This window comes from Papaver somniferum, chromosome 10 (assembly GCF_003573695.1).
Source record: "Papaver somniferum cultivar HN1 chromosome 10, ASM357369v1, whole genome shotgun sequence".
NCBI lineage: Eukaryota > Viridiplantae > Streptophyta > Magnoliopsida > Ranunculales > Papaveraceae > Papaver > Papaver somniferum.
This window is the reverse complement of record NC_039367.1, coordinates 11,955,458-11,977,643: the sequence shown is the minus strand read 5'-3', so window position 1 is coordinate 11,977,643 and position 22,186 is coordinate 11,955,458. Positions and strand designations below refer to the sequence as shown.

Below are 22,186 nucleotides of genomic sequence, written 5' to 3'. Positions count from 1 at the left end.
ACTACATCGAAGCTTCCATATGAAATGCATGATGCACATAGCTAAGTGAACAATCTCAGGGGACTTCTGGATGTTGATGATGGAGTCTTTGAGTTGCCAAGTCTGAATCCAAGTTAAGAGAGAAGAATGCTGCAAAATAGAATGAAACTGATGAGGTAAAAAATACTGCCATATTTCCCTAGAGAAAGGGCAATGAAGTAATAGATGGTCTAGATCTTCCATTTGATTGTGGTTTCAAAGTACACAGTGTAAATCAGCATTATGCACATGGGTGAAAATTCTTGCTTTGACTGGAACAACATTGTGAATAGCTCTCCACAGGAAAATCTGAAACTTGTAAGGTACTTTCAACTTCCAAAAAGATAACCAAAATTGTTGAGATAAGCCCTTGGAGTTATCTGTTAGGATATCTTTATCACACAACATCTTATAAGTTGAGGCAGTAGTAAAAATACCAGTGGTTGTAAAGGGCCAGATTGATTTATCCTCTTGATCTAACTGAATGGGAATGGTTAAAATGGAGTTCACCTGATCAGCTGTAAAGAGAAGGCGAAGAAGAGACACATTCCACTGTTCAGTATCAGTATCAATAAGATCTGAAACCAACTGATAGTTAGAAGTATTCAAATCACCCCAGTCCTGTAAAGCAGAAAAGGAATCCAGTTAGAAGTCCAGATGTTGATATGAGCTCCATTACCAACTTGCTATTTTGCATTTTTCAACACAATCTCGAGCCCAATAGAGATACTTTGCCAAATCCAACTTGAAGTTAAGTTAACCGGTGGAGGGAAGAAACGCAGGTCATGGTGAGGAAAATGTTTACCTTTTAACACCTTCGCCCATAAAGAATATTGGTTATGTAACAATTGCCAAGCTAGTTTCGCAAGAAAAGCTAAGTTATAGTTGCATAAAATTTTAATTCCTAAACCACCTAGCCTTTTAGGTAAACATACCTTTTTCCAAGAAATGTTCTTTTGAGAACGTGGCTTGCTGTAACTGTTCCACCAATAGCTTCTCTGAATTCTTTCCATTTGTTGAAGAGTTGCTGCAGGAAGTTTGAAAACCTGCATTTGATACATACCCATAGAGCTTAGAACATAATTAACCTGAGTAGTTCTTCCTGCTTGATTCACAATTTTGCTCTGCCAGCCCTGCAATCTATTATTCATGTTATCAATAATACCCTGACAGTTCTTATGTCTGGATCTATGCAGCAGTAGAGGTATACCCAAGTATTTTTCGCCAAGTCCCATAACTTTCATACCAAGAATTCCAGTGATATTAGACTTATGAGCATTAGAAGTGTGCTTGCCAAAAAATAATGTTGATTTCTGCATATTTATCACCTGACCTGAAGCTTGTCCAAATATATGAAGCAAGTGTTGAAGCTGCTGCATTTGAGTAGAATCAGCTTCAAAAAATAACAAACAATCATCCGCGAAGAACATTTGATTAATTACAGGGCAGTGCTGATTAATTCTAATCCCTGAAAGACAACCAGAGTCCACATTAAGCTACAAAAGTCTAGAAAAGCTTCCATGACAAAAAGAAATAAAAAAGGAGACAACGGATCTCCTTGACGAATACCCCGAGTCGGAGAAAAAGTTGATGAAGGACTTCCATTGATAAGAATGGAAATATTTGAAGTAGAAATGCATTGCTCTATTAAACTAATCCAATCATTATGAAAACCCAATTGTCGAAAGATGGAAAGCAGAAATGACCATTCGACCCTGTCGAAGGCTTTCGACATGTCTAATTTCAAACCAACCAAAGCCTTCTTAATCTTTTTACGTTTCATACTAAACAAAATCTCATGAGCAATAATGATATTATCATGGATATGTCTTCCTGCAACAAAGGCAGTTTGAGTAGGGGAGATAATATCAGGAAGAAGGGGTTTAAGACGGTTAGCTAAAATTTTAGAAATAATTTTATAGCTAACGTTGCACAGACTTATGGGTCTGTAATCAGCAGGTGTTTTTGGGTTTGAAATTTTAGGGATTAAAACCTGATATGTATGATTGATGGCCTTGAGTATATGTTTATGAGTGAAAAAGTATTGAACCATGGATATTACCTTAGTGTCAACCACATCCCAACAATGTTGATAAAATCCAGCTTGGAACCCATCATTACCCGGAGAAGCCCAAGGCTTGATTTGAAATACCACTTCCTTTATTTCTTGAGCATGAGGCACCTGGATAAGGTAGTTGTTCTGTATTTCTGAAACACAAGGTTGAAAAAGTTGCAGAATCTCATTATCAATCTGAGGCTTAGAAGAAGTAGCAATATTCTTAAAATGGTTAGTAAAAATAACTTCAATATCACTTCTGCTGTCAAACCAAATGCCCAAGGGACCCTGGATAGAATTGATAGTTGATCTTCTCTTATTGTAATTGACTATCAAGTGAAAATAAGAAGTGTTTCTATCTATTTCCAGAAATTTATCACCTGCTTTTTACATGAAGAACTATTTTTGAATCAAAAGCCATTGCTGCAAGGAAGAGCTTAGATGCTTAACTTGAGGATGAGAAGAAGGCAAATTGCGGTCATAGAAAAATTGTAGTTGCTTCTGAATATTTTGAAGGTTATTCTCGATATTGCCAAAGGAAAGTCGTTTCCATATCTGCAGCTGAGTTCTGGTTAGTTTTAATTTACTAGAAAACTGGAAAGAAGGAGACCCCGAAAAACGTTGCTGCCAGCTTCGTGCAATAGTATCAGTACAAGAATCCATTTTAAACCAACACTTGTAGAGTTTAAAAGGAGAATGTTTTGTAGCAGAAGGAACTGTATGTAGCAGAATCGGGATGTGATCCGAAGCAACAGGTACTAAATGTTGAAGATGTGCATTTGTGTAGTGGTTGATCCAGCGATTATTCACTAAAGCTCTATCTAGACGAGCAGAGACATGATCATCTCCACTACGATGATTTGACCAAGTTGTGTCAGCTCCTGAGTATCCTAAGTCAATGAGACCTAGTTGCTGAACAAAATTTCTAACATGTCTAGCATGATGCGGATGAGTGACACTAGAGCTATGAGTTTCAGAATCATGTATGGTGAAGTTTAAATCACCTAGAAGAACCCAAGGAAGATCAACAAACAAATGCATATCAATAAGATATTGCCACTGGTTAGCATTTTCTGTATCATCATGAGCACCGTACATGAAGGTTATCAAGAAATCCATATTATTATCATGAGTATGGACAATAACATGGATAGTTTTAGAGGTTGTATGCATGATTTCAATATCAATTCCATTTTTCCATCCAAGGGAGATACCTCCAGAGAGACCCAAAGAGGGATGAAACCAGTAATGAGGATAATTAGTTTTAGAAAGATAAAATCTCATATTACTAGACTGAGCTTTGGTTTCACACAAGAAAAAAATATCTGGGTCATTGTTGGTCAAACAGAAATGAAGATAATCACGGGTATGAGGGTTACCTATACCTTGACAGTTTCAGGAAAGAATTTTCATGATGGTAATAACAGAGAAATTCAAAAAAAGACTGCAAGAAAACAACAGAAGAAAAAACAAAGCAAAAATGAATAAATAAGGATAAGTTTTGACAATCACCTGTTGCCATGCATCAGAATGATTCTGTGCATTATAAGCAGAGGCTGCAGCAATGTCCCAAACATTATCCATGACTGAAGCAGTGGTATCATCATCAACAGAGACAGTATCATTCACTTGAGAAGTAACCACATTGTCATTCAAATCAGCAGCAGGAGTATGCGGCTTAGAAGTTATAAACAAAATAGGTGTATGACGATATCTTTTCTTAACACCACTAGTACTAGCACCGTCACTAGTCATAGTATAAGATGGCTTCAAAGAAGATGGTTGAGCTTGATTGTGATATGAAGAGGAAGCATCAGAACCTGAATCAGTGGTCGAGAAGATTGAAAGGCGCATACCATCAAAGGGTCTAGGTTGTTGTTCAATAGGTTGTCGTAGTCTATCACGCCTCTGAGATCCATGTTGTAGAAAGAGTTGTGCTTCTTGCTCAGGATTCCTTTGAGGAGGCAAAATGGGCTCTACGAAACCAAAACCACGAACAATTTCTTCCATCTCATGACGGGTATGAGTCATATTAGCACAGTCAATCTCTTCATGATTAGGAACTTTACATTCAGGACAAAGACGATATGGCTGTTTTTCATAAAAAAAACCCAATCCACCTAGTTACACCAGCAGCATTAGCAGTAGTTATACCAGTAATAAGGGGAGTGTTAACATTAATGAGAACAAGAGCTCTATACTTAGAGGATGTAGGAGGATTCACACCATCTGGTTCTATAACTCTAACTTGTCCAACAATATTACCAAACATTCGAAGAATATTAGCATAGGTGAATTCAGGTAAAAGATATTTAAACTCTAACCAAAAAGGAGAAACCGTAAAATCCAGAAGGTCATAATCCATAGTGGGATTCCAATCCTTTAAAACAATCAAATGACCATCAAGGTTCCAAGCTCCACCAAATAAAATTGCATCTTTATCTTCTGAAATTTTAAACTTGATAAAAAAAATATTTGTTTATAAACCACGCACCTGGACAAACCATTGATTGTGTCTTCGAAGATGAGGCCATATAAATTTAACTGCACGTTCAGCATCCTGCGAAGACATAACCCCCGGAGCAAAAAAGCTTACCAGCAAGACTAAACTGCCAATCCCTAATTCCAGCTAAGATAGCCGTGTTAGAATGCATAATCACTCTTCTCCTAATAGGCTCTTCACTGATAGAAACACTTTCCAATTGATGAGCAATATTATTCAAAAAAGGACGAGCCATGAAAATAAAGAGAAAGAAGATGATAATAAAACAGAAGAGGGTATGAAGAAAGAAGAAGGTTATGAGGTGGGTTTTATAAACAAAACATGAAGGAGGTGGCAAGAGGTAGAAGGGATAAGTATGGGTTAAAGGTTTGCGAAGGTAGAATAACAGATAAAAATTTGTAGGAATCAAAGCTTCTAAAAAAATTAAGATAACACCAGAAGCGGAGATCGATAAAGGTAGCATCTTGTTAAAACCAAACCAAAGATTCCCAAACAGATAACGATGGATCGAAGATAAAGATGAATAAGATACACACCACTGTTAGATAAGGCCAACTTTTGAAGACGCCAACTTGGATACTGCCAACCATTAAGAAACCCAGATAATTGATGGGACAATACTGCAACACCATGCGTGGCAACAGATAAAGGAGAAGATTAATCTGACATTAAAGAGAAAAAACAGATCAATTAGAACCAGAGATCGACACGAAGAAAAGGAAAAAAAAAAGAAAATTAAAAATTAGGGTATCAAAAACAGAGAAAATTTAACAATAAATTCAAAAACCAAAACTAGATATCAAACAGAAAGATTCAGACAAGATTTAAAAGCTGATGATTGAACAAATTAATAACAGATCAGATCGATTTAATTGAGATCAGAATTGGATTGACTAATTTTGACTAGGCGACTGTTTTTTTCGCAAGAAGGATTGAAGTATAGTTCCAAACAAGTTAGATAATTTTGGAGGAAGTCGTTGCTGAACTATGCCAACTGGAGGTGTTACCCAAATTCATACTTTATTCATTAATCTATCTACTTTTGTAAATCTTAACACGATCTCATTTGGTCACCGTATCTTTAGTACTTTCTAAAACAGTAATAATAAGATTTGGCCCCACACTGACATGCAAATGTGTCACGGCACTCGATTATATGCGACAAACATTATGTAGGTACAGTGTTACAGTTTCAATCTTCAACAACTCTTTCAAGTTTCAACAATCTTGGCTTCCAACTTTGGTGGCTTCTCCGTTATCCCGCTTTTATGCTCAGTCAACCACTTTGTTTGTTTTGTTGATATATATGTAGGTGTTTGTGTGTGAGTGTGAAAAGAAGAGAGATACAGATAGAGTGAGAACAGGACTGACTGATCCTTTCTTTTCGTTCATTTTCTTTCAAGGATTTTACCTGTAATGGCTACTCGAAGGATCACATCACTATTGTCTCGCTCATTTTTGGCTAATTCTTCAATACGTTCATCAGCAGGTAAATAACATTCATTCATTCTTTAATTGATTGTATATTTTTGATTATGATCGTATATTTTCATTGTGAGTCAAATGAATCACAATGAAAACAAAAGTGAAATAAGATGTTAACAACAAGAGATTTGGACAAACTTGTTTCTTTTTGTTATTTCAGAATCATGTTGGAGTTAGATTGAAAATCAATTTCAAACCTAAGAAAATTACACCAAGATTTGGTTATTACGTAGCATCACTTTTTAGTTAACCATGTTCTGTCTAATAAGTTGCCATCAGCAATAGATCTTACAAATCATCCTGTTAAGTTAACCATCAATACTACAAAGCTGACATTGTGGAGGTTCCATCCAATTTAAATTGTAGTTGTCATGATTCGAACCGTGGATGTGGTAGTAGCTTAATTGCTCTGAGTGAAAAGGTAACACTGTAATGGAAAATACACCTAAAAGTTAATTGCTTCTAATGAGTCAAATTACCATTATGCTTAGAACTGTAACTAGTCTTTCAGCATAATTGTGTCAAGTCTATGTTAAATCTTTGGTAAATTCTTTTCTTATTCTCTTTCATAGTATTTCCATAGATATTTATACATGACCGATAACTTGGAGACTCAAAACTTTCCTAAGACACGGATTTGAGACTTTCCTTATGAGTCTCAAAATCATGACTTACATGGACAATCCTTTCCTAATATATTACCACACTTTCCTAATATATCACTTACCTTATCGGTCTCAAATTCGTGACTTACATGGACAATACTTTCCATAGACTGACCACTACGGTCTTGGAAAGTATTACGACATTTCCTAATATATCACTTTCCTTAATACCCCCCCTCAAGACGGAGCATGCAGGTCACAAATGCCCATCTTGGACAAAAGACCTTGAAACTGAACTCGGCCTAATGATTTGGTGAAGATATCCGCCAACTGCAACCCCGTAGGCGTATAAGAGGGAGAAATAATTTTTTGTACTATCGCATCCTGATGAGATGACAATCCACTTCTATATGTTTAGTTCTTTCGTGAAAAACAGGATTCTGAGCAATATACAATGCCGACTGACTATCACAAAGAAGACTCATTCTCTGTGTATGACAAACTCCCAAATCACCTAGTAATTGCTTCAACCACTTCAATTCACAAGTAGCTGCAGCCATAGATCTGTATTCTGCTTCAGCTGAACTCCGAGAAACTGTGTACTGCTTTTTGGTCTTCCAAGACACTGGTGAATCTCCAAGAAGCACAAACCATCCTGTCAACGATCGTCTAGTCAAAGGACAGCTTGCCCAATCTGAATCACACCAGCCTTTTAAACTTAGACTACTATCAGAGCGCAACAAAATTCCTTGCCCAGGATTCTTTTTCAAATATCTAACTACCCGAAGAGCAGCTTCCCAATGTTCTTGTCTTGGATGCTGCATAAACTGTGACAAAATATGCACAGAATAAGCTAGATCCGGTCTAGTCACAGCCAGATAGGTCAATCTTCCTATCAGTCGTCGATACCTTTCTGCATCACTCAGCAACGGCCCTGTTGCCAAAGCTAGACGATGATTAGTTTCCATTGGAAACTCTGCTGGTTTTGGTCCTAATAACCCCGTCTCCATAATAATGTCCAATGCATATTTCCGTTGACAAACATAAATGCCTTGCTTACTGCGAGCTATCTCCAAGCCCAGAAAATATTTCAATTTTCCCAAATCTTTCATCTTGAAACACTATCCCAAATATGTTTTAAATTTATTTAGCTCCACTATATTATCTCCTGCAACAATCAAATCATCCACATACACCAAAACATTAAGTTGCATCTTTCCTTTGATCATAGTGAAGAGAGAATAGTCTGAATAAGATTGCCGAAAACCATAATTCTTCAAAGCTGTTGATAGTTTTGCAAACCAACAACGTGGAGCCTGTTTCAAACCATACAACGATTTCTTCATTCTACATACCATATTAGGATTACTTTTCGCAAATCCAGGTGGTATTTTCATATACACCTCTTCCTCCAAATCTCCATGTAGAAACGCATTGTGTACATCTATCTGATGTACTTCCCAATTTTTAACAGCTGCAACAGCTAGAAAAGTGCGCATTGTTGTCATTTTTGCTACAGGTGCAAAAGTCTCTTTGTAATATAATCCTTCCACCTGATGATTTCCAAAGATCACCAATCTTGCTTTTAAACGAACCAAATTCCCATTTTCATCATACTTCTCTGTATATATCCATTTACTTCCTAGTGCTCTCTTTCCCTCCGGCAATTCTTGCAAAACCCAGGTATCTTGTTCTTCTAGTGCTCGTATTTCTTCTTCCATGGATTTCCGCCATCCTGGATGTTTCATTGCTTCTTTAAAGTTGCGAGGTGCAGAACCCGCAGTTATAGCTGCATGAAATTTCTTATATGGTGTAGAAAATTTATCACAACTAACATAATATGTCAAAGGATACGGCGTACCTGAGGAGGATGATTGTGATGGATGAAGATGAGATGGACTATTTTCTCGAGTGGTGTGCGTCACAAATCCCTTAAGCCTACTCGACGGAATTTTCGTACGCTTTCCTTTACCCATATCACCTTCTACTGCAACATCATTGCCCGGACTCACAAGCTCAGCAGATTTCTCTTGAACTGCTACACGTTCTCCTTCCGTCGCAGTCACATCTTGAACTGCTACACCTTCTTCTGTTGTCGCAGTTACGCCTGGTATGCCTACATCGTCTCCTCCTGTCGCTGTTACGCCTTGTGCTGCCACACTTTCTCCTGCTGTCGCTGTTACATCTTCATCATCACTCCAGTCAAACGCTGGACTCAACTGATCAGTCTTAGCTGATACACAAGTCACCTCGGTCTCAATAGAATGACCAGGCTGATCACTCTCGGTGCGAGTCGAAACTGTTGGCTGCTGCAACACAGATGTTTCATTCTTATATGGGAAACTATTCTCACAAAACTGGACGTCTCTTGACACTAGAAATTTTCTTTCATCCAAGTCATATACTTGCCATGCCTTTTTACCAAACGGATATCCAAGAAAAACACACCTCCTTCCTCTACTTGCAAATTTATCCCCTTTATTACTTTGATCATGCACATAACACAGGCATCCAAACAATTTCAACTGATTATACGGAGGTTGCTTTCCAAACAATATTTCATATGGCGTTTTATTTTTCAGAATAGGTGTAGGAGTACGATTAATCAAATACGCAGTTGTCAATGCGCATTCTCCCCAAAACCGTATTGGCAAGTTGGCTTGAAATCTCAAAGCCCTTGCCACATTCAATATATGTTGATGCTTTCTCTCCACTCTTCCATTTTGTTGCGGAGTGCCAACACACGATGTTTCAAAAACTATCCCATTAGTCTTAAAATATTTACGCAATGAATTAAACTCGGTACCATTATCACTTCTAACAATTTTGATATCTTTATCAAATTGTCGTTTCACAAGAGCAATGAAATCAAGAAACGTTCGTTCAACTGCAGTTTTATTTTGAAGCAAATGAATCCACACACCTCTTGAAAAATCATCTACTATTGTTAAAAAATACTGTGCTCCACAAGACGATGTAGCCCTATAAGGACCCCATAAATCTATATGAATCAACTCAAAAATACAACTGAATTTACTTAGACTACTAGCAAAGCTACTCCTATGTTGTTTCGCTCTTAGGCAAATGTCACACACTTCATTATGCTTCTTCAATCTACTCACACCCGGCAACCTTTGCAATACTTTTTCTTATGGATGTCCCATTCGTCGATGCCACAGCTCGTATGATTCTCCACTGACTGCCATAACTTCAACATGAGGCACACCACAGAAAATATACAGTCCACCTTGTCGTTCACCCATTCCAATCACCTTCCTCGTCAACTGGTCCTGTATAAGACATAAACTGTTAGTACATTGTATCGTACATACTAATTCATCAATAAGTTGTGTGACTGAAATTAGGTTACAAGTTATTTGAGGCACATAAAGCACATTATCAAGTCTCAAACCGCCCTGCAGAATAATAGTCGCTATTTTTTCTGATTGTGCATATTTTCCATCTGGGAGTCCAACAGTACACTTCACAATATCTTTCACATCAATCATGTCATCTCTTCTACACGTGACGTGATTTGTAGCTCCCGTGTCAATAATCCAATTCGGTTTAGTTTGCTTACCTTGAAGTTGGGACGTATTTTTCTTTGCATTCAAAAACTCAAGCACCTGTCTGAGTTGTGTTGCGGTTACTCCCATCAAATCTGAGCCGTCTGAGGAATATGTACCATTTGACTGCTTTGTCTCTGATATATTTAGAATATGTGCTCGAACCTGATTGCCCGTTCCTTGTCCTCTACCTCCTCTGCCATTCGCAAATCCACCACGACCTCTACCACCGGTTCTTCCACCTCGACCATATCCTCTTCCGCTTCTAGGTTTATCTCCCCACCATTCAGGGTATCCAATAAGCTGAAAACAACCTTCATCCGAGTGTCCTTGTCTGCTACAATGCTTGCAATATTTATTAGGATCATAAGTCTTATTGAGAGTACGTTGATCAGATTGTACCTTGAACGCCATCACATTGTCATTAACTTCTGGTGTGGCAGCTACATCTCCTCTTCTGAGACGTTCCGAGTTTATCATTGTTTGATATGCTACATCTATTGAAGGCAGTGGATCTCTTGCCAACAATTGTTCACGCAAGGAACCATAGACAGCATCTAGTCCAATTAAGAAATAATGTAGTAAATCTTCTTCTCTCAAAGTACTCACCTGTGTTGCAATATCACACTCGCACTTGCCACACTTACACGTTGGTACCTTCATATATGTGATCATCTCATCCCATATATTATTCAATCTTCCAAAATAAGCAGCCACACTTTGTGTTTGCTTTTGTTTACACTCACTTAAAGATGTCTTTAGCTGGCATGTCCGTGTTCCACTTACAACACAAAACCGTCTCTTCAAGTGGTTCCACAACAAGTTGGCATCATCATAGTCTCCCAAACTCGATCTGAGTGATGGCTCCAATGTGTTGCTGATCCAAGAGACAAGCATTGACTGAATTGCCACCCATTCTTCCAACTGTTCACTTTATTTAGGTTCTTGGATTGTTCCATCAATGAAACCAAACTTCATCTTAGCTATTAATGATCTTCTTATGGCTCTAGCCCATTCATCATAGTTATGTCCTTTTAGAACAACCGGTGTGATAATAATACCTGGACCATCACTTGATCCTAGGTGATATACTGGATTCTTCTTTTGCGTATCATATTCTATATTCTTGTCTTTGCTTGATTCTCCATCACCACCCATTCTCAACGATTTTTTTTTTTTTTAGGTTTTCAACTGGCTCGTGATGCCATGTTAAATCTTTGGTAAATTCTTTTCTTATTCTCATTCACAGTATTTCCATAGATATTTATACATGACCGATAACTTGGAGACTCAAAACTTTCCTAAGACACGGATTTGAGACTTTCCTTATGAGTCTCAAAATCATTACTTACATGGACAATCCTTTCCTAATATATTACCACACTTTCCTAATATATCACTTACCTTATCGGTCTCAAATTCGTGACTTACATGGACAATACTTTCCATAGACTGACCACTACGGTCTTGGAAAGTATTACGACATTTCCTAATATATCACTTTCCTTAATAGTCTACCAAAATGGTAAACAGTGTTAATTTCCCAACCATTTCACATGTCACTAGTTCTTCTTACCTTTATAGGTTTTCTATTCATCCTTCTCTTTTTTTCTTTTTTTTTTTTTCCATTATCCTAATATTTTTTTTTCTAGGTTAGCAATTTTCTTTTTCTCCTCCCCTTTTGGAATGATCTTTATCCTTTACCTACTTTATTTGAATTAATATATCTCTACTTTTGTAATGCTTGAGTTCCCTACTACAGCTTACCAGATAACTTATCTTAACTCTTAAGTATTTTCTCAAACAAAGAAAGATACATTTCAAATTTTAACAATTTCTGCTTCTAACTTTGGTAGATTGTTCATACTTCTTGCCACTTGTATGCTCCGTCAACCACTTTTTTGATATATATATATATAGAGAGGAAGTAGGTGTCTGTGTTTAATGGATAAAGAGATATAAACCAGGATTGTTACTTCACTTTTTTTCTTTTGCTCTGCAATTTGAGAGTTTTTTGTTTGTGTGGATTGTTTTGATGGCTACTCGAAGAATCACCTCGTTACTTTCTCGCTCTTTGCGTTCATCAATAGGTAATGTATCATACATTCTTTGATTGGCTATATTTTGATTATGATCACACATTTCTGTGTTGCAATTTGTTAGATTTATTGTTATGTTTTCAAGTCTGCTTCTAAATATTTGCTTTGGTTAGTAGAACAAAACCAAGAAACAAGTGTGTGAATTTTTCTTCTTTCATTTTATCAAAAAGGTAGAATTTCTTAAGATACCAACAAATTCTAGCTCAGGGATTCAAACTTCTGACATTAAGAAAAGTCATGCCAGGCCTTGGGCAACTGGACTAACCCAAGTTGGTTAGTGTATGCATTTGCTATAGAAGAAAGAACTTTTTCTTCTTATTTTGATATCAGGTTCCTGCCGGAACTAAATTAATTAACCTCTCTAAGATTGGGTCTTACATGTTACTCTCAAAAAATTTCCCTTTGTGTTTATTGTGTGCAAAGTCAAAGATTGAAACCCCATCTTTTGTCTAAATAAGCTTGTGGTAAGAACTAAAGGAGAACATCTTAGAAGCATTTCAGCTTGTGGTAAGAACTAAAGAAGTATATCTTAGAAGCATTTCAGCTTGTGATAAGAACTAAAGGAGTACATCTTAGAAGCATTTCACATTAGTTAATTATTAGGACCTCTAAGTTCGTAATGTAGCACCAGGCTATGAGAGTGGCTCTGAATACTAATTGCATCTTTAGGTTGCCCCTTTCATGATTCAAACCTTGGGACGTGATAGTGGTTCAGTTCCAACTTAAGAGTAAGGCAAATACACCTCAAAAGAAATTGCTTACAAGGATTAGAGAGCAATGAGTCGAGTAACTTAATCCTTCAGACTGTAACTCTTAATTAGTGCTTCCACCTTTCCATGTCTGGAGTGATCGATTTCTGTTTCTTTATCTGTTTTCCGTTATTCTAAAATGCTTTCTGTTGATACTTTTCTAGGTAGGATTAAGGCATTGTACTCCCTTTAGGAGAATTACTTATACTTACCTTGTTTTAGGCAACAATTCAAGGTGGGAAAGAAGCATTTCAAGGTTTAGCACTAGTGCTGCTACTGAAGAGCCCATCACTCCAAATGTTGAAATAAAACATACAAAGCTTTTGATCAATGGACAATTTGTCGATTCTGCATCTGGTATGTTGGTTACGATTTCATGTACTTTTTTTTTTGACACGATCGGCACGGGATTCGAACCCCTAAATTCTCACGTACTCTTAATGGATACTTGAAGAATCTGAATGACATTGTTGCAACTTTTTATACTTGATCCAGGAAAAACTTTCCCAACCTTGGATCCAAGAACAGGAGAAGTTATCGCAAATGTTTCTGAAGCTTCGGTCGAGGATTTGGACCGTGCAGTTGCAGCTGCTCGTAAAGCTTTTGATGAGGGACCATGGCCAAAAATGACAGCATATGTAATGACCAAACCATAGTACTACTTTAACAGTACTTTGGATTCCTCTACAAATTTGTAACATCAAATATTTTGTTATGTTTCGCAGGAACGATCGAAGATACTGTACCGTTTTGCCGATTTGATCGAGAAGTGTAATGATGAAATTGCAACGCTCGAGACGTGGGACAACGGAAAGCCTTTCGAACAAGCTGCACAAATCGAAGTACCAATGGTGGCACGTTTATTTCGGTACTATGCTGGTAAGAGAAATAATAGGATATTGTAACCGTGCATTGCATTTTCTTAAACCTGTTCTCGTACTAGTGTAACTTTTATTGTATATTTTAGAATTTGACTTAAGTTCTAACACACTACCTTTGAAAATCCAGGTTGGGCTGATAAGATTCATGGTCTAACCGTTCCTGCCGATGGAGCATATCATGTTCAAACCCTTCACGAGCCAATAGGTGTTTGCGGGCAGATTATTCCATGGAACTTTCCCCTTCTTATGTATGCTTGGAAGATTGGACCTGCCTTAGCAACAGGAAATGCTGTTGTCATGAAACCCGCAGAATTGACACCCTTATCAGCTCTCTATGTTTCAAACCTTCTCCATGAAGTAAGTACCGAAACGCATATATCTCATTGTATTTATCATTCTCATGCTCCTTGATTTCCACACAAAAGAAAAGATGTTTGAGGTATATTTCATAGATTTGACTACCGAAAAGTTGAATTTCTTATCATGTTCCATCAGCTAGATAATGTATACAGATTTGGTTATCTTTTATACACTTCATGTACCCGTCTTCAAGGGTGTTCAATGTTTCCAGTTGACTTTTTAATCATACTAAGAATAAAAATCTTTTAGTAGTGATATTTCTCTTCCTTATACGTAAAATATACCTCAGGCTGGGCTTCCTCCTGGTGTTGTAAATATCATCACAGGATTTGGAGCAACCGTTGGTGCAGGTCTTGCCAGTCACATGGACGTCGACAAGGTAATGCTCTTTCTCAGCATTTTTTTATTCTTCTTATTAGATGTGTAAGACTGCATTGAACTCTTCTATTATCCCTACATAGCATCAAATTTTTTGCTTCAGATATTATGGGAAACTGTTTTTATTGCAACTTCATATTGTTTTTTTACCGGGTCATTTGTGCTCAAGGTAATACTCATGAGTTCATTTTCATGCAGGTTGCATTCACTGGATCGACTGCCACTGGGCAGACAATACTTGAATTGTCAGCAAAAAGCAAGCTACTTTGGAGCTCGGAGGAAAATCTCCATTTATTGTATTCGATGATGCTGATATTGATGAAGCTGTTAATACTGCCCACTTTGCTCTGTTCTGTTGGAATCTTGCAACAATTGAAGAAACGTCAGATGTATCAAACAATAAATATAAAGAACAGTATCAAACAACTCTACCACGAACAAATTGATGAGGGCAGAATCACAGGTTCAACAAGCTGTCCTTAACACATTAGTTCGCGGGTATACTCTGAAGTAATGCTAAACCCCAACGTGCGAAGATGTGTCCAGGATAAGACTGCCCGATATAACTTGAGTTAGCATCAAATTTTTTGCTTCAGATATTATGGGAAACTGTTTTTATTGCAACTTCATATTGTTTTTTTACCGGGTCATTTGTGCTCAAGGTAATACTCATGAGTTCATTTCCATGCAGGTTGCATTCACTGGATCGACTGCCACTGGGAAGACAATACTTGAATTGTCAGCAAAAAGCAAGCTACGTTGGAGATCGGAGAAAAATCTCCATTTATTGTATTCGATGATGCTGATATTGATGAAGCTGTTAATACTGCCCACTTTGCTCTGTTCTGTTGGAATCTTGCAACAATTGAAGAAACGTCAGATGTATCAAACAATAAATATAAAGAACAGTATCAAACAACTCTACCACGAACAAATTGATGAGGGCAGAATCACAGGTTCAACAAGCTGTCCTTAACACATTAGTTCGCGGGTATACTCTGAAGTAATGCTAAACCCCAACGTGCGAAGATGTGTCCAGGATAAGACTGCCCGATATAACTTGAGTTAGCATCAAATTTTTTGCTTCAGATATTATGGGAAACTGTTTTTATTGCAACTTCATATTGTTTTTTTACCGGGTCATTTGTGCTCAAGGTAATACTCATGAGTTCATTTCCATGCAGGTTGCATTCACTGGATCGACTGCCACTGGGAAGACAATACTTGAATTGTCAGCAAAAAGCAAGCTACTTTGGAGCTCGGAGGAAAATCTCCATTTATTGTATTCGATGATGCTGATATTGATGAAGCTGTTAATACTGCCCACTTTGCTCTGTTCTGTTGGAATCTTGCAACAATTGAAGAAACGTCAGATGTATCAAACAATAAATATAAAGAACAGTATCAAACAACTCTACCACGAACAAATTGATGAGGGCAGAATCAAATGTTCAACAAGCTGTCCTTAACACATTAGTTCGCGGGTATACTCTGAAGTAATGCTAAACCCCAACGTGCGAAGATGTGTCCAGGATAAGACTGCCCGATATAACTTGAGTTAGCATCAAATTTTTTGCTTCAGATATTATGGGAAACTGTTTTTATTGCAACTTCATATTGTTTTTTTACCGGGTCATTTGTACTCAAGGTAATACTCATGAGTTCATTTCCATGCAGGTTGCATTCACTAGATCGACTGCCACTGGGCAGACAATACTTGAATTGTCAGCAAAAAGCAAGCTACTTTGGAGCTCGGAGGAAAATCTCCATTTATTGTATTCGATGATGCTGATATTGATGAAGCTGTTAATACTGCCCACTTTGCTCTGTTCTGTTGGAATCTTGCAACAATTGAAGAAACGTCAGATGTATCAAACAATAAATATAAAGAACAGTATCAAACAACTCTACCACGAACAAATTGATGAGGGCAGAATCACAGGTTCAACAAGCTGTCCTTAACACATTAGTTCGCGGGTATACTCTGAAGTAATGTTAAACCCCAACGTGCGAAGATGTGTCCAGGATAAGACTGCCAGATATAACTTGAGTTAGCATCAAATTTTTTGCTTCAGATATTATGGGAAACTGTTTTTATTGCAACTTCATATTGTTTTTTTACCGGGTCATTTGTGCTCAAGGTAATACTCATGAGTTCATTTCCATGCAGGTTGCATTCACTGGATCGACTGCCACTGGGCAGACAATACTTGAATTGTCAGCAAAAAGCAAGCTACTTTGGAGCTCGGAGGAAAATCTCCATTTATTGTATTCGATGATGCTGATATTGATGAAGCTGTTAATACTGCCCACTTTGCTCTGTTCTGTTGGAATCTTGCAACAATTGAAGAAACGTCAGATGTATCAAACAATAAATATAAAGAACAGTATCAAACAACTCTACCACGAACAAATTGATGAGGGCAGAATCACAGGTTCAACAAGCTGTCCTTAACACATTAGTTCGCGGGTATACTCTGAAGTAATGCTAAACCCCAACGTGCGAAGATGTGTCCAGGATAAGACTGCCCGATATAACTTGAGTTAGCATCAAATTTTTTGCTTCAGATATTATGGGAAACTGTTTTTATTGCAACTTCATATTTTTTTTTTACCGGGTCATTTGTGCTCAAGGTAATACTCATGAGTTCATTTCCATGCAGGTTGCATTCACTGGATCGACTGCCACTGGGCAGACAATACTTGAATTGTCAGCAAAAAGCAAGCTACTTTGGAGCTCGGAGGAAAATCTCCATTTATTGTATTCGATGATGCTGATATTGATGAAGCTGTTAATACTGCCCACTTTGCTCTGTTCTGTTGGAATCTTGCAACAATTGAAGAAACGTCAGATGTATCAAACAATAAATATAAAGAACAATATCAAACAACTCTACCACGAACAAATTGATGAGGGCAGAATCACAGGTTCAACAAGCTGTCCTTAACACATTAGTTCGCGGGTATACTCTGAAGTAATGCTAAACCCCAACGTGCGAAGATGTGTCCAGGATAAGACTGCCCGATATAACTTGAGTTAGCATCAAATTTTTTGCTTCAGATATTATGGGAAACTGTTTTTATTGCAACTTCATATTGTTTTTTTACCGGGTCATTTGTGCTCAAGGTAATACTCATGAGTTCATTTCCATGAAGGTTGCATTCACTGGATCGACTGCTACTGGGCAGACAATACTTGAATTGTCAGCAAAAAGCAAGCTACTTTGGATCTCGGAGGAAAATCTCCATTTATTGTATTCGATGATACTGATATTGATGAAGCTGTTAATACTGCCCACTTTGCTCTGTTCTGTTGGAATCTTGCAACAATTGAAGAAACGTCAGATGTATCAAACAATAAATATAAAGAACAGTATCAAACAACTCTACCACGAACAAATTGATGAGGGCAGATCACAGGTTCAACAAGATGTCCTTAACACATTAGTTCGCGGGTATACTCTGAAGTAATGCTAAACCCCAACGTGCGAAGATGTGTCCAGGATAAGACTGCCCGATATAACTTGAGTTAGCATCAAATTTTTTGCTTCAGATATTATGGGAAACTGTTTTTATTGCAACTTCATATTGTTTTTTTACCGGGTCATTTGTGCTCAAGGTAATACTCATGAGTTCATTTCCATGAAGGTTGCATTCACTGGATCGACTGCCACTGGGCAGACAATACTTGAATTGTCAGCAAAAAGCAAGCTACTTTGGAGCTCGGAGGAAAATCTCCATTTAATGTATTCGATGATGCCGATATTTATGAAGCTGTTAATACTGCCCACTTTTCTCTGTTCTGTTGGAATCTTGCAACAATTGAAGAAACGTCAGATGTATCAAACAATAAATATAAAGAACAGTATCAAAAAACTCTACCACGAACAAATTGATGAGGGCAGAATCACAGGTTCAACAAGCTGTCCTTAACACATTAGTTCGCGGGTATACTCTGAAGTAATGCTAAACCCCAACGTGCGAAGATGTGTCCAGGATAAGACTGCCCGATATAACTTGAGTTAGCATAAAATTTTTTACTTCAGATATTATGGGAAACTGTTTTTATTGCAACTTCATATTGTTTTTTTACCGGGTCATTTGTGCTCAAGGTAATACTCATGAGTTCATTTCCATGCAGGTTGCATTCACTGGATCGACTGCCACTGGGCAGACAATACTTGAATTGTCAGCAAAAAGCAAGCTACTTTGGAGCTCGGAGGAAAATCTCCATTTATTGTATTCGATGATGCTGATATTGATGAAGTTGTTAATACTGCCCACTTTGCTCTGTTCTGTTGGAATCTTGCAACAATTGAAGAAACGTCAGATGTATCAAACAATAAATATAAAGAACAGTATCAAACAACTCTACCACGAACAAATTGATGAGGGCAGAATCACAGGTTCAACAAGCTGTCCTTAACACATTAGTTCGCGGGTATACTCTGAAGTAATGCTAAACCCCAACGTGCGAAGATGTGTCCAGGATAAGACTGCCCGATATAACTTGAGTTAGCATCAAATTTTTTGCTTCAGATATTATGGGAAACTGTTTTTATTGCAACTTCATATTGTTTTTTTACCGGGTCATTTGTGCTCAAGGTAATAATCATGAGTTCATTTCCATGCAGGTTGCATTCACTGGATCGACTGCCACTGGGCAGACAATACTTGAATTGTCAGCAAAAAGCAAGCTACTTTGGAGCTCGGAGGAAAATCTCCATTTATTGTATTCGATGATGCTGATATTGATGAAGCTGTTAATACTGCCCACTTTGCTCTGTTCTGTTGGAATCTTGCAACAATTGAAGAAACGTCAGATGTATCAAACAATAAATATAAAGAACAGTATCAAACAACTCTACCACGAACAAATTGATGAGGGCAGAATCACAGGTTCAACAAGCTGTCCTTAACACATTAGTTCGCGGGTATACTCTGAAGTAATGCTAAACCCCAACGTGCGAAGATGTGTCCAGGATAAGACTGCCCGATATAACTTGAGTTAGCATCAAATTTTTTGCTTCAGATATTATGGGAAACTGTTTTTATTGCAACTTCATATTGTTTTTTTACCGGATCATTTGTGCTCAAGGTAATACTCATGAGTTCATTTCCATGCAGGTTGCATTCACTGGATCGACTGCCACTGGGCAGACAATACTTGAATTGTCAGCAAAAAGCAAGCTACTTTGGAGCTCGGAGGAAAATCTCCATTTATTGTATTCGATGATGCTGATATTGATGAAGCTGTTAATACTGCCCACTTTGCTCTGTTCTGTTGGAATCTTGCAACAATTGAAGAAACGTCAGATGTATCAAACAATAAATATAAAGAACAGTATCAAACAACTCTACCGCGAACAAATTGATGAGGGCAGAATCACAGGTTCAACAAGCTGTCCTTAACACATTAGTTCGCGGGTATACTCTGAAGTAATGCTAAACCCCAACGTGCGAAGATGTGTCCAGGATAAGACTGCCCGATATAACTTGAGTTAGCATCAAATTTTTTGCTTCAGATATTATGGGAAACTGTTTTTATTGAAACTTCATATTGTTTTTTTACCGGGTCATTTATGCTCAAGGTAATACTCATGAGTTCATTTCCATGCAGGTTGCATTCACTGGATCGACTGCCACTGGGCAGACAATACTTGAATTGTCAGCAAAAAGCAAGCTACTTTGGAGCTCGGAGGAAAATCTCCATTTATTGTATTCGATGATGCTGATATTGATGAAGCTGTTAATACTGCCCACTTTGCTCTGTTCTGTTGGAATCTTGCAACAATTGAAGAAACGTCAGATGTATCAAACAATAAATATAAAGAACAGTATCAAACAACTCTACCACGAACAAATTGATGAGGGCAGAATCACAGGTTCAACAAGCTGTCCTTAACACATTAGTTCGCGGGTATACTCTGAAGTAATGCTAAACCCCAACGTGCGAAGATGTGTCCAGGATAAGACTGCCCGATATAACTTGAGTTAGCATCAAATTTTTTGCTTCAGATATTATGGGAAACTGTTTTTATTGCAACTTCATGTTGTTTTTTTACCGGGTCATTTGTGCTCAAGGTAATACTCATGAGTTCATTTCCATGCAGGTTGCATTCACTGGATCGACTGCCACTGGGCAGACAATACTTGAATTGTCAGCAAAAAGCAAGCTACTTTGGAGCTCGGAGGAAAATCTCCATTTATTGTATTCGATGATGCTGATATTTATGAAGCTGTTAATACTGCCCACTTTGCTCTGTTCTGTTGGAATCTTGCAACAATTGAAGAAACGTCAGATGTATCAAACAATAAATATAAAGAACAGTATCAAAAAACTCTACCACGAACAAATTGATGAGGGCAGAATCACAGGTTCAACAAGCTGTCCTTAACACATTAGTTCGCGGGTATACTCTGAAGTAATGCTAAACCCCAACGTGCGAAGATGTGTCCAGGATAAGACTGCCCGATATAACTTGAGTTAGCATAAAATTTTTTACTTCAGATATTATGGGAAACTGTTTTTATTGCAACTTCATATTGTTTTTTTACCGGGTTATTTGTGCTCAAGGTAATACTCATGAGTTCATTTCCATGCAGGTTGCATTCACTGGATCGACTGCCACTGGGCAGACAATACTTGAATTGTCAGCAAAAAGCAAGCTACTTTGGAGCTCGGAGGAAAATCTCCATTTATTGTATTCGATGATGCTGATATTTATGAAGCTGTTAATACTGCCCACTTTGCTCTGTTCTGTTGGAATCTTGCAACAATTGAAGAAACGTCAGATGTATCAAACAATAAATATAAAGAACAGTATCAAACAACTCTACCACGAACAAATTGATGAGGGCAGAATCACAGGTTCAACAAGCTGTCCTTAACACATTAGTTCGCGGGTATACTCTGAAGTAATGCTAAACCCCAACGTGCGAAGATGTGTCCAGGATAAGACTGCCCGATATAACTTGAGTTAGCATCAAATTTTTTGCTTCAGATATTATGGGAAACTGTTTTTATTGCAACTTCATATTGTTTTTTTACCGGGTCATTTGTGCTCAAGGTAATACTCATGAGTTCATTTCCATGAAGGTTGCATTCACTGGATCGACTGCCACTGGGCAGACAATACTTGAATTGTCAGCAAAAAGCAAGCTACTTTGGAGCTCGGAGGAAAATCTCCATTTATTGTATTCGATGATGCTGATATTTATGAAGCTGTTAATACTGCCCACTTTGCTCTGTTCTGTTGGAATCTTGCAATAATTGAAGAAACGTCAGATGTATCAAACAATAAATATAAAGAACAGTATCAAACAAATCTACCACGAACAAATTGATGAGGGCAGAATCACAGGTTCAACAAGCTGTCCTTAACACATTAGTTCGCGGGTATACTCTGAAGTAATGTTAAACCCTAACGTGCGAAGATGTGTCCATGATAAGACTGCCCGATGTAACTTGAGTTAGCATCAAATT

General features: G+C 37.7%; 1 protein-coding gene across 1 annotated transcript; it reads left to right on the top strand.

The window, feature by feature from the left end:
• Positions 1–5,908: 5,908 nt before the first annotated feature.
• On the top strand, positions 5,909–18,481 carry LOC113315326 (aldehyde dehydrogenase family 2 member B7, mitochondrial-like). Its single transcript, XM_026563619.1, has 8 exons — positions 5,909–6,066; positions 13,304–13,438; positions 13,577–13,719; positions 13,807–13,960; positions 14,090–14,319; positions 14,612–14,701; positions 14,899–14,999; positions 18,475–18,481. Exons 1-8 carry the CDS (start codon positions 5,994–5,996, stop codon positions 18,479–18,481), a joined length of 933 nt encoding a protein of 310 aa, XP_026419404.1. The 5' UTR covers positions 5,909–5,993.
• Positions 18,482–22,186: the final 3,705 nt, after the last annotated feature.

What these genes read in the sequence shown, in the direction of transcription:
- LOC113315326 (XM_026563619.1), top strand. Translation starts at nt 5,994, where the DNA reads ATGGCTACTCGAAGGATCACATCACTATTGTCTCGCTCATTTTTGGCT. An exon ending in ATTTGTCGATTCTGCATCTG is followed by an intron (nt 13,439 to 13,576) that starts GTATGTTGGTTA and finishes TACTTGATCCAG; the next exon opens with GAAAAACTTTCCCAACCTTG. An exon ending in GTCACATGGACGTCGACAAG is followed by an intron (nt 14,702 to 14,898) that starts GTAATGCTCTTT and finishes ATTTTCATGCAG; the next exon opens with GTTGCATTCACTGGATCGAC.